This window comes from Mirounga angustirostris, unplaced genomic scaffold (genome assembly GCF_029215605.1).
Source record: "Mirounga angustirostris isolate CCGP_5_RB_7025 unplaced genomic scaffold, mMirAng1.0.hap1 SCAF_9, whole genome shotgun sequence".
NCBI lineage: Eukaryota > Metazoa > Chordata > Mammalia > Carnivora > Phocidae > Mirounga > Mirounga angustirostris.
This window is the reverse complement of record NW_026991717.1, coordinates 118,601,639-118,615,330: the sequence shown is the minus strand read 5'-3', so window position 1 is coordinate 118,615,330 and position 13,692 is coordinate 118,601,639. Positions and strand designations below refer to the sequence as shown.

At 43.3% G+C, this 13,692-nt stretch overlaps 1 protein-coding gene across 2 annotated transcripts in view; it reads right to left on the bottom strand.

Annotated features, from left to right (window-relative positions):
- Window positions 1–13,692, bottom strand: part of IFT43 (intraflagellar transport 43) — an 81,886-nt gene that overhangs the window by 39,062 nt on the left and 29,132 nt on the right. For both annotated transcript variants that reach the window (XM_045901279.2, XM_064571399.1), the window contains exon 3: window positions 11,824–11,888. In XM_045901279.2, the coding sequence (XP_045757235.1) occupies window positions 11,824–11,888 (65 nt within the window). The remainder of the gene's footprint in view (window positions 1–11,823; window positions 11,889–13,692) is intronic.

Here is a 13,692-nt window from a genome sequence, read left to right as displayed (position 1 = left end):
AGTAAATCTGCCTGTACTAAAAGATCTCTAGGTGTACTGCTCAATGAAAAATGAAAAAAATTAAGAACACCCTTAATAGGAACGTATTTATGTAAAAAAAAAATAGAGATTTCAGTAAGCATACCTATTGTGTAAAATTGTATATTGAATTATACTGAGTATCTATTGTTGGTAAAAGATAACCAAAGAACTGTTACCAGTAGTTACTTCTAGAGAGATGACTAGGCTTGGACGAGATGGTGGTTTCAGGCAAATTTAGCATTATCTGTCTTGTTTGAGTTTTTACATCATTAAAGTGCTCTTGCAGAACTAAAAAAGTCTTTTTAAAAAAAGTACACTCCCACTGAGTTCCCCAGCAATGGAGGGATTCAAGCAGACCCCGGACCAGCACTGCTGGAGACACTAGAATTTGACAGGAGATTGGACAAGACTGGCTCTAACCTTCTGGTTTCAAAACCCCCGCACTGTGTGATAATCCAGAGAGATACAGAAATACTCCACAGGACGCTGTGCTTTTTGGCTGTTATTTAAGGGATACTTCTGCAGGCCTATCATTTCTTCCCTGACCCTCAGAGACCCTCTTACTTTACGATCTTACCCCTGGCTCCACGAAATGAGCAGCTCTAGTCACAGGAGAATTTGCACTTCTGCAAAATGAGAAACTGCAAAGGGCCACAAGTCAAAGCCTTCACAGCACACGCTGAGAACTCACTCTAGAACCATTCCTGGTTTTCAATTACAAACATGAAATTCAAGGGACGCCTCAGTCGGTTGAGCATCTGACTCTTGGTTTCGGCTCAGGTCATGATCTCAGGGTGGTGGGATTGAGCTCTGCGCTCAGTGGGGAGACTGCTGGAGATTCTCTCTCTCCCTCCCCCTCTGCTCCTCCCCCTACTCTGTCTCTCAAATAAATCAATCTAAAAAAAAAAAAATGAAATTCAAGAGTAGCTTAACTTGTTAAGAAAAGCTGAAGGCCTGAAAGGAAGTTGAGAGCAGGCTCAGGGGGAGGTGGGGATCAGGGCCTGGACCTCATAGTCTTTCAGCGGACCTCCCCACAGGCTACCACACAGGCCTCCACACAAGTCTCCCCACGGGCAACTGGGAAGCAGTTCTGCTGACTTAGGCCCTTAGAAACACAGCCATTGGATGCCATGTGGCCTCGGGGCCTCAGCTGTCCCTTCCCTGGTACACAGGCATTAACACAAGTTCACCTCAAGTTACCGCACGTGCTCCTCCCCTCCTCCTTGGGCATCAGGTACTCACCTCTGCTCTAGGGAGGGCACTGACTAGGGCCACTTGTCAGGGAGACTGCTCCACTTTTCAGAGTGGGAAGTGAAGTATCCAAATGCTACTCCACATGGGGCTTACAGGAACAGACTGCTATCACCTTCAATTGGGAGGCACTTGACAGAATTGCAAGATTCCAATTATTTCATATTTAGTCATTTGCATAAGTAAATTGGTTTTGTGACACTAGACAAGCCATCCAGGGCTCTAACCTGCAATGACTATAACACAGAACATCTCTGCTTGCTCTAAACTGAACATCACTATATCAATCTAAGCGGAAGTGTGTGAAAATGCCCTCCACCGGAACCTCAAAGAGAAAAAGGTTGATGCATGCTTCATATCTTTTCCTTACCCTAAGGGGTCTATATGTACCTTATCTGAAGCTTTTATGATACTTTCCAAAGGATCATGTTATATTTAGTACGTGAATAAACAAGGGAAATCTGCTTTCTCAATCTGGGAAGATACCACATCTATTGTGGGCTTATGATTACTTTTATTGAGATAGGAAATTCTGGAGTACTGTGTAGCCCTTAAAAATGAGACAGTTCTACTCTGTATTGCGATTCAGAAAGACCACCAACAAATACTGTTGTATGGGGGCACCTGGGTGGCTCAGTTGTAAATGATGTAAATGTCATGATCTCAGGGTCCTGGGATTGAGTCCTGCATCAGGCTCCCTGCCAGGCAGGGAGTCTGCTTCTCCCTCTCCCTCTGCCCCTCCCACTTGTGCTCTCTAATAAATAAACAAACTCTTTAAAAAAAAGAAAGAAATACTGTTGTATGATAAAAGAAAAATAGAGAATAGACACATTACCATTTATGTGAGGGGATAAAAGAATACATTAACCTGTATTTCTTGTAAATGCATGGAGTCTCTTTGGAAGGATACTGGTGAACAGTGGTTGCCTCTGGGAAGGGAAACAGAGTGCCTTGGGGGGAGCAGGGAAGGAGAGCTTTAGCTTCATATCATCCTTCCTTACCCTTTGAATTCTCTGCTATGTATATTCCTAATGTATATAAAAATAAATAAATAAAATTCAGATTCACTAAGAGTTCTAATGTCTCAAAAGATGACATGAAGTTATACAAAGACTCAGACGTAGGAGTTTGTTTGAAGGGTGACTTTTAGTAAGGGCCTCTTTGCTGTGCACTGCGGGGCCGAATGGGAAACGACAGTCCTGTTGTTATCTGTCCATTATTCTCACTCCTTCCCATGAACCAGTTACCAAAGCCGATGACATCTACCAGAATGGTACAAGTGTGTTGAGACGGGAAAGGCCTTAGGATAGAAGGAGCTGGGCACACTCCACACTTCCCACTACTTCAGTGAGGACACTTCTTTCTGCGTGAGTTATTTCAACGTAAATAGTCTAGGTGTTATTTATTTCATCTTCAGATCCTACTGCACACACGTAATTTCCAGCAATAAACAATACAATTAAATTCTACTGTGAATTCTCCAAGTTCAATTAAAATAGAAACTGATCTAGACCTTCCTTTGCCAACTTTCTGTCCAGGCTCTGAACGTGGGTGGAGAGCAAAGCCAGAAATTACTCTTTGGGGAGCCTATGCAGAACAAACAAATGTAAGGTGTACATTTAAGAGCTCTGTTGTTGCTGAGCCCCAAGGTTACCTTTTCTGAATCCGCCATGTCTTGGAGGCCACATAAAGGGAATGCATAAATGCATGAGAAAGCACCTGATAGAAAGTTGAGACAGAGGTCTACACTGGAGGCTCCTGTGGGCATCTCCAAAAGCCACAGAAACAGGGACATGGCGCCCAAACCCTGGGCACAGCCACTGAAAATGGGTGCACAACTAGCTACCGAGGACTCTCCTTCTCACCAGCTCATATGCAACCACTTCACTGATTTCACCTTATCTTGGACACTCATCTCTCATGGCTGACCTCACCGAGAACCAAGTTCACCCACGGTGCCAAGGACCCCCGGTCCCGCCATGCCGATCCCAGGTTCCTTGTGATGGTGGGCAGCATGTGGAAAATAAATTCTCAATTTTTCTAATTTGTTTTGGTTTTTTTTGAAAACTAAATAAACAAAATTACGTTTATTGATGAAAATCTGAAGGTCAAGGATTAAGATTTTATACTTGGACAGACCTGGGGATCCTTGGTCCCTTTTTAATTACTAGAGCTCTGTAAGAAATGTCCCAGACTCACTCCCTGATCAAGTATGAATGGAGCACCTCAGTGTGCCAGGCCCTCCAGACTCAGAAGCAGAAAATACAGACACCAATCTCTTGTAAAAGAACTGCTGACTATTATTAGTAATGCCAATGCCCAGGCAGCTGCAGCTCTCGAACAGTTCAGTAGAAAGAGCCACAGGTGGTAAAACATTACCCGGAAGGGTGTTTGTTGTACCAGCCTTTCCACTTTCTTACAGGTTTGAAATTTCTTGAAATAAAGACTGGAGCAGGAAGCCAAGGGCAGGATTATAGATATGAACTGTATTTCAGGCAACCAAAGAGTTGACAAAAGAAAGCTCTTTATACAAGAATTTTTGTTAAGGGAAAATTGGAAAGTCACCATTTGACATCCTTCAACTGATATCACTCTCTAGGCAACAATTCTCCACAGATGCTACGGCCTCCAGGTGGGAGTTTGATGGGGAGCAGAAATGGAGGGCACATTCCTGGCCCCACTTCACGAAGCCTCACTTCACATGGAACCCCCGCACACCTGCGCCTCTCACGCCTGCCTGTGCCTTCGGATGTGACGCAGCAGGATGGGCACAGGACCACCCTCAAAGGACGCCTGCCAAAACAGTCAGCCGGAATCTAACTTGCTAGATTAATCCAGATCTAACCACCAGCTTCACAAGGAACCTGAAGGACAGAGGAACCAGCTAAACACCATGATCAGGAAGCGTGAGCCAAATCCAGAATGTGGGACACTCTGCAAGACTATTTTCCCCAACCCCCCCCAAAAAAAGAAAGAAAAGGAAAAAAAGAAAAAAAATCAATGGCATGGAGAGAAAGGGAGGCAGGGGGTTTGCAGAACAAAAGGGAGACTAAAGACATCTAATAACTAAATACAAGGTGTAGACCTTGATTTGCCCTTTTTACAATCCAACTGTAAAAAGACAACTTTGAGACAATGGAAGTATCTGAATATGGCTAGATATCAGATGACATTAAGGAAGCGTTTTTAATTTTGATAGGATAATGGAATGATGGTTAATAAACAAAAATAGTCCTTATCAGTTAATAAAAATTATCTTTAGCAGGAGAGGAAGCAGGGAGAGGAACGACATTCTTCGTATATTGTCAAGCTTCTCTATTTATCCTTGGACTCATAAAGGATAAAGGATTTCTCACAGCTACATGTATACCTTCTTAAGACTAAGTAACTACATACATACATACATATACACATATAGATATAAAACCCAGTACTATATATATAACTCCAATCCTTCCTTCATCTTTTCCAACAGAAAACACTTAAAACTATCATTTTAATGGAAAACTAGCGTGACAGACAAGACCGCGTGTGGTTACAGCCTAGGGGCCTTGGCAACTCTGGGCCTGGCCCAGCAGCTCAGCGGCCGAGCCCACACATCTTGGCACACCCGTACCCACGGGGCGGCACGGGGCACACCAGTGGTGAAATTCCAGCTAAGCTCCCCCCCATGCTAAGAAACTGACTTCCGTGGGGAGAGAAAGCCTGTCACAATGCTAGTGCAAGAGGACAAAACACGTGTTTGCAAAGGTGCTTATAGATCTAGGAGCCCAGCAGCTCCGTGAGTTTTTGCCTTTCACACTTTTGTAGCCTAATAAGAATGAACTATTCACTGCTAACAAGCAGGTAAAGAGACTCTGGTATGGCAATGACACAGAGAGAGAGAGGACAGAGGCCCTTTAGTATTCTTGGAACATCTATGCCATTAAAAAAGAGAGCGAGAGGGAGAGAGGAGGAGGGAAGGGGGCAACCTCGGGCCTGGCACTCGGCTGTTCTCCGCCATCTTGATGTCCTTGACGCGTGCAGATGGCGTGGAAGTGCTAGCACCAGAACAGCCCAGGAGAAGGAATGAGCGGCCAATGGAGATTTATGTGAGGAGAGTGAGATGGACAAGGTAAAATTGTCAGGAGGAGTTGTTAGAAAGTAAAATATATTGTGACAATTCCACTCCTGCCGTTCATCAATAAACTGACAGATCATTTAGTGTCAATTAGGAGTGATAGATGGACAAGTCCCCATGATCCTGGGCCAAAATTAATGGCTGGGAGGGAGAGGGTGATTGAAAATGACGGCTGACATTGAGACCAAAGTCCTGAAAGTCCCTGAGGGGCCATTACTTGCCTCATTCCCTTGCAGATCAATGCAGGGACAAACCCAAAAACAGACACTTGGAGACAAAACTTAATCAGACTACCTTTCCTTCCTCTCTTTACCGGGTCTGGTTGCCTCTTGTTCAGCTCTGTCCTCCATGGCCAAGTCAGCGACCCACAGGCTATGAGGGTGGAATCTTTCTATGAGATGGAATCTTTGGCACAGCTATGACTTTGGTGTCTGGAGAAGGAAAGGTAGTGATCCCAGGTCCAAGGATATTCCTGAAAACGGCCCTAGCCTATGGCTCAGGGATGAGCATGTGAGTCCTGGGACCCAGAATCTCTAGCCAGTGTGCTGGTTGACACACGCTCTGCTCTCTATCTTGGGCAGTGTCATGCAAATTAAAATAAATCCCAGAAATTCATATCCCTTGGCTATGAACTCCTGGTTCATATCTGGAATTAGCCCTTCTACCTCCCACTGGCAACAACATAGCTGTAGACCTCTGTCTCCTACCTCCCTTGTAGAGGGGAACCTACCTTATAGAAAGGAACCTACCCAACAGAGTTGGTGTCATGTACCTATAAGGTACAGCTGTGGACTGAATGTTTATGTGCCCCCCAAATTCATTTGCTGAAACCCTAATCCCTAATGGGATAGCACTTGGAGGTGGGGCCTTTGGGAGCTAATCAGAGTTAGAGGAAGTCCTGAGGGTAGAGCCCCCACGATGGTATTGGTGCTTTTATAAAACGAGGAAGAGATACAAGATCTCCCTCTCTCTGTATGCACACACCAAGGAAGGCTGTGTGAGGATATAACCAGGAAGAGGGCCCTCAACAAGAACCAGACCGTGCTGGCACCTTGATCTGGGACTTCTGGCTTCCAGAACTAGCAATCAATGTGACAAATAAATGTTTGTTGTCCCGGCCACCCAGTCGATGGCATTCTGTCCTAGCGGCTGGAAATGAGTCAGTGCCATTATTATCATTTCAAAAGAATTCAAGCTAAGCGCATGATATTCCAGCGTGAATTTCCTGCTCTAAGCAGAGTGACAATGAGGTTACCATCCCCTCAACACTTCTATGTACACCAACACTCTCCTCACGATCCTCTGTGCATGTGAGTCCACCCAGCCTGACCCCCGTGTCCTCTGCAAGGGACTCCTGGTCACTGTGCTCCCTCTCTCCTCTGATGTCCTGTCACCAGTGTGAGCCAGTCCATTTGGTTCTCACTAGCTCCTGATTTTCGTGAACAAAAATGCCTGATCTTCCCAATCCAAATCCAAGCTCTTGCAGGGCAGGGGGCACAGCTACACTCTGTACCCCCTGGAGTTCCCTGCCAGGAGTAGGAGCTCATATTTTCCAACCTGAATGGGCACGTCCTCAATGTGGCCCAACAACGGCCTCTCCTGCCCCTAGCCGGCCGCCCCCTCCTCCTTCTGCTGCACATCTGTTCTACTTTGCCTCCAGAGGCCAGCTCTCCTTGGCTCCAACAAGCTCAACAGTTTGCCTTTCTACTTTAAAAAAAGAAGAAAACCAAGGGGCCAATCCAAAATGCAATTCCCCCAATTCCCTACTCCCTCAATTTTTCTTGAGAGCTTACCCCCTTTCCAAGCTCCCTCTTATATCGGAGGAAAAACGTCCCTGCCTCCTTCTGTCCAAGGTTAATCAACCTCTCTTGGAAGGTTTTATCCTTCCAAGGATGCTGCTCCTTCCAACCCCTCCTATTTCACCTGCAGTCACTCTTTCCCCATGTATGACACACATGGTTCTCGACACAAACCTCTCCTTCCAAATACTATCCCATTCTCTCCTTTCTTTCTCAGGGAAGGAGCCTAGATCACTATTTCCTCACCTCAGTCCCTCTTCAGCCCATAATCTGGCTTCTGCCCCAGTGCAAATCACCATAACTTTCTCAAAGGCCCCTAGTAACCTCCGAACTGCCAAATCCAAGGCTCCGTCCTTGGCTTCTATTTGTGTAGATGTACCAAGTTGTACCTCCCTTTTGACCTCTCTTCCAGAATCTCAAACTGGAAAATTATCTGTGTGGATGACCACCAGCCTACATATCAGGTCTCTCCTTCTGCGTTCCCTACCTGACGGCACTGCCCCCCAACCAAGTCATCGAAGCGAGGCACCTTGCAGGACCTTCCACTCCTCCCTCTTTTGCCCTGTATCTGACCAATGGCACTTCTGTGACCTCTAGCTCCAAAACGTCCCCAGAGCTCCTCTCCTGTCCATGCTCACACCACAGCCCTCATCCAGCTCTTATCCACCTTCAAATCCACCTTCAAACAGAGTATTACCTTCCAAACAGCGCTTCCAACCTTCCAGATCTCCACTTCCCACACTGATAGCAAAGTGACCTGATCTGATAGCAAAAACACCGATGAGATCATTCATTTGTTCAAATCAACAGTCCCTGAGCACTTGTTATGGACTGGTACTATTCGAGGTACTGGGCATATGTAAATAAGAGTGTGTCTCCTCTCAAGAAGCTTATGTTAAGGGGGGCAGGAGGGTTGGGGTGGCTGGGTGACGGACATTGGGGAGGGTATGTGCTATGGTGAGCGCTGTGAATTGTGTAAGACTGATGAATCACAGACCTGTACCCCTGAAATAAATAATACATTATATGTTACTAAAAAGAAAAAAATAATAATAATATGCCACTCTCACGAGGTTGCTGAACAGCACAAATTAATACACATGACATTTACAACTGCGGCATGCACGTGGCTACTGAACGCTTGAAATGTGGCTAATGCCACACAATCCCATTCCGAGTGGGAACACGAAACTTCTCATTTTTATTTATTTATTTTTTTAAAGATTTTATTTAGTTATTTGACAGAGAGACAGAGACAGAGAGAGAGGGAACACAAGCAGGGGGAGTGGGAGAGGGAGAAGCAGACTTCCCGCAGAGCAGGGAACCCGATGCGGGGCTCGATCCCAGGACCCTGGGATCATGACCTGAGCCGAAGGCAGACGCTTAATGACTGAGCCACCCAGGTACCCCTCTCATTTTTATTTAATTTGTTGGTTTAAATTTTTAAACTACACTCAGTTGATTTACTGGAAAACTTTTAAATATGTTTGGAACGGAGTTAATATGAGAATCTACTTTTCAACTGTAAATTTTATAAAATCGAAACACCGACCAGGTGTTTCTTTGACAAATTTAGCATCTGAATTGAGATGCACTGTAAATGTAAAATTCATGCGTGTCAAGGACTCATTAAAAAAAAAAAGAGTATAAAATTTTTTTTAAAAAGCAGCTTACGTTACAGGAGAGAGAAAAAGACTGTATGCACGTGCACACACACAAACACACGCATGTACGTATGCATATATGTCACGTGCTGATACATTAAGTAAGAGATGGGAGCACAGAGTGACGAGGGGTGCTACTTTATATAAACTGAGGGCAGGGAGAGCTTTGTCAGCCATGGTAAGAACTTTGGGATTTACTTGGACTACGGGGAATGCCACTGGAGGGCTCTGAGGAGACCAGGGAAATGATCTCACTTATATTGTAAAAAAGTCCCTTTGGCTCTGTGGAGATAAGACGGAGAGAGAAAGGATGCAGGGGAGACCAGCCGGTATGTTCTCGGTCGAGTCAATGCTAGAAATGACAGCGGCTGCAGCCAAGCACCGGCAGCACAGACCACAGACGGATTTCATCTGTAGACTTCATCCGCTTGGCTGATAGACTGAACGTGGGCGGAGATAAAAGAGGTGTCCAGGAAGATTCCAAAGTTTATGGTCTGAAGTAACGGGGAAGATAAGAGTCACCATTTACGGAGATCTGAGGGGGACTTTGGGAGGTGCAGGTTAGGGGATGGGACAGGAGGGGTGACAAGGAAGAGGACTGATTCAGATATGCTATGATTGAGTTGTGTATCCAAGTGGAAACATCAACTGGATGACTGGATGTTCAGGGAAAGGACTGGAGGGATATATATTTTGGAGTCGTCGCTGTGAATGTGATAGTCAAACTCCTGAGACTGGGTCAAGATCCTGCAAGCATGTGTGTTGATGCTGAAGAGAGGAGGTTCGAGGATGGGCCCTGGGTCCCCCAACATTGAGAGAGGTCAGACTAGGCCACAGACTTAGGAGCCACACAAGACAATACTTTGAAAAGTAACATACGGAATGGAAAAGCATCTTTTTCCCAGAGCAAACTGATTTGATCTGGAAAAATCTTTAATATATTCATTGATATATTCATTTCATATATTCATTTTTGAGATTTCCTTTTGTTCTCTAAGCAGCAGATACAGGGTTTGTCTCATCTCTATATTTCAAAATAAATTCCAGATATTACAAGCACTAAAATCCCCTAATGCCTTAGAAAAATGGGGCCACTCTAGAAGACTCTCACTGATATATGAGACCTATGTTTCAAAGTTACCTTCTTGTTCTTGGTTAGCACTAAAAAGTAGTGCTATATTCTATAAAGGAAAGAGTGTGGTAATTGTTGGCATATGAATACACAGGAAAACCACTAGAAGAGAATAACAAGTCTAAACGTAGACTCAGGTACATACGAAGATGTAGAATTATGATACAGGTGGTTTCTAAATTTACCAGAGAAAGATGGATTTTTAAATAAATGGTGGTGGGACCATAGCCATTTGGAAACAAATAAAACTGATCCATACCTTATATCATACAATAGAATTAATTCCGAACGGATCAGAGATCTAAATTTTTCAAATGAAAGGGTATGGTCCTGTTCCAATAAAACATGATCTATAAAAACTGGCAGCTAGCTTGTGGGTCAAAGTTTGCTGAATCCTAATATATAGAAACAAAGAAGAGTAAACTAAAATTGTACATGTTTATGTTGAATTCTGCAAAAAAAAAAAAAGGTATAGGTAGGATAGACCAGAAGCTAATAAAGAGATTACCCATATGGGATGGATGGAAATGAGGTGGAGGGAATAAGGATGGGAGTGAGACATCTCTGAGTATGTGTTTCTATACTATTTTGATATAAGAACTACACAAAATCACCTGTTCTTGCCCAAAACCTACAACTTGAACCTGATCATGAGAAATTGGTCAGAGAAAAACCAGAATTTAAGACACTCTACAAGACGACTGGCCTGGACTCCTCAAAAAAAAACCACAATGAATGGGAGAACAGGGGAGGAATTGGAATTATTTTAGATCAAGAGAGATATTTTAGATAAGATAAATTTATCGTTATCTAAATAGATTTATCTAGATAAACTTAAAGGGAGGAAAGAATTAGAAAAAAAATATATTTTTAAGGCAACAAGTACTGAAGGAAATTCTAGACAAGAGTAATGTCCATGTTTCAAAGAAAAAGAAATTCCCTTCCCAAGTCTACCTTAAATAGTTAAGCTTGATAGTCAGCCATCCTCTGCTGGTGTAGTAAATCTTTTTTTCTGGTTTACTATTCATCTAAGGCTTCGTGCAAGGGATTAAAGACCAAAGTGGTTTGTAATCCTACAATGACTAACAGGCAATTCCATTCTGTTCAGAAAGTTACTTTAAGAACACAGAATGAGGGTCAAAATGTACAAACTTCCAGTTATCAAAGGAGTAAGTCATGGAGATGTTATGTACAGCATGGTGACTACAGTTAATAATACTGTACTGCATATTTGAAAGCTGCTAAGACAGTAGATCTTAAAGGTTCTCAGCACAAGGAAAAATTTGTTTATAACTATGTATGGTGACAAATGCTAACTGTACATTGTGGCGGTCATTGCCAATATATACAAATACTGAATCATTATGGAAACTCATATAATGTTATACGTCATTTGTGCCTCAATTTCTTAAAAAAAGAACACAGAATGCTACAAAGATGGATGAACTTTGAAAATACCAGGCCAAGTGAAAGAAGTCAGTCACAAAGGACCACATAAAGTAGGATTCCATGTATGTGAAATGTCCAAACAGGCCAGTCATAGAGACAGCAGAATGGTGACTGCCCAGGGTTAGGAAGACTGGGGGGACATGGGAAATAACTGCTAACAGGTACCGGGTTTCTTTGAGGAGAGGGTGATAAAAATGTTCTAAAACTGACTGTGGTGTTGGTAGCACAACTCTGTTAAGGCACCAAGAACGACTGAATTGTACATTTTAATGGGTGAATTACATGGAATAAGAATTACACCTCAAGAAAGTTGTTCTAAAAAAATTAAAGAAAAACAACCCAAGAGCCAAGTGCCCACTTCCACCCTCACAAGCGGCTGGCACTTACTTTGAAGCCTTCATGGAATCATCTGCCCAGCCTCCATGCCTGCGGGGCGGTTTGGGAGGGGGAGCCTAAAAGGGGACAAGAAGCCAAAATCACAGTCACTCACCACTGGCATTCACGCATGCAGGGGATGAGGTTGAGGCCACCTCAACCAATATTCTATCAGATCCTTCCAATAAAAATACAGTAACCTTTTTAATTTACTTTCAAAATCTGGGTGCTTTCGAGCCCTTCTGGTGGGTATAGAAAAGCGAGATCTGTAGGGCACAGTCTACTGAAAGCCTTAGAAATGCTTCATACTTTCTAAGCCAGCAATTCTAATCCAAGGAATTTATCCCAAAGAATCGGAGAGAAACATAAGTGCCGTTTCTGAATAGTAAAAAATTCAAAACCAAAATAGACAGCAATGAGAAATTAAGTAAATCATGGAATACACACGTGAAAATACTATGTAATAACGAAGAACTATGGTAAAAGAGAGTATTTAATGAAATGAGAATGTTCGGTATATAGTAACTTTTAAAAAACATGTTGTAAAACAGTAGGTCTATGCTTCCAATTTGGCGAAAAGATTTTTAATACGTAGTATCTCGTGTTAATTAGCTATAAGTACATGAATGAGAGGGGACTCCAGTGATGGAACTGTGGGCAATTTTTAACTCCCTTCTTTGTGTTGTTGTGCATGGTTTAATTTTTTTTTACAATCACCTTATATCACTTTTATAAACAGAAAGGTAATTTAAAAAAGATGTAAGAGAAAGGTTTACTTAACAGACATAAACTAAATGGGTAGGTTAAAAATCTCAGATTACTTGGGGAAGAAGGATTCACCTGCCAAGGATGCATTCAGGAGCCCAAGTGCAGGCGTTCTGGTCCAGCATATCTCAACTGGAAATAGCAAGGGATTGTCAAGCAATCCACCGAGTCAGTCAAGTTGGATAAAAGAGCAAAGAACACTTCCTATTTTCCATTCCCCAGCATTCCCCTAGGAGTGTTTTTTGAAATATCAACTTCCTTTTTCCAACAATGGCATATAACTGTCATTCTCAGTCTAAGGAGATACTTGGATGAATGGACTAAAACATGTGTTGGCCAACTTTTTCTATGAAGGGTTGAGTAGTAAATATTTTTGATTCTGCGGGCCATACAGTCTTTGTTCCCCATCAATTCTGATACCGTAAGACAATAAAGAGCTGTGGACCATAAGTAAACAAACAGGTGTTGCTGTGTTCCAATAAAACTTTATAAAAACAAGCAGTGGGCCAATTTAGCAGGAAGGATGTGGTTTACAGAACCTTGAACTAAAATGCTGTCATTGCAACATGCTTTAAATTTACCACTTAAAGCCTAACTTGTAACTTTTTAAAAAAACATCCTCTCAACATGCCAAAATACCTTTATACTTCTGATATTTTATTTTGCACCAAGATACCTTTCCTTTCTGGCTTCTCTAGTAGCACCCCAGCCTGCCAAGGACATGCTCTATCTAGATAACGGGACTTTCTTCGGGGTGAGCCAGAACCTGCTGGAAATGACTAACTGAGAAGAAACCCAGCCCCAGAATGCCTGAATCCAACTCCGCTCCCAGGAAATGGTAAGTAGCGCTTTAGAGAAAACAAACTTGAGTTTTCTTTGCTAGAGACAGGTAATGGAGCTATCTGGAGGACTCGGTGAGAAATGACGAAAATGCAGAAGTGGAAAACAAGCTATTGTTTGTCTCTACCAGAGGGATATCCGAAGGAGAAATGCTCACCGGGGCTGCCCACTCCCACATCCTTACCTGCTGTACCTGCCACCGGACACTCACCCACCCTGAGGCCATACGGGGAAGCCTTCTAGTCCAAGACCCCCACTGCCCTGAGACACTGACCG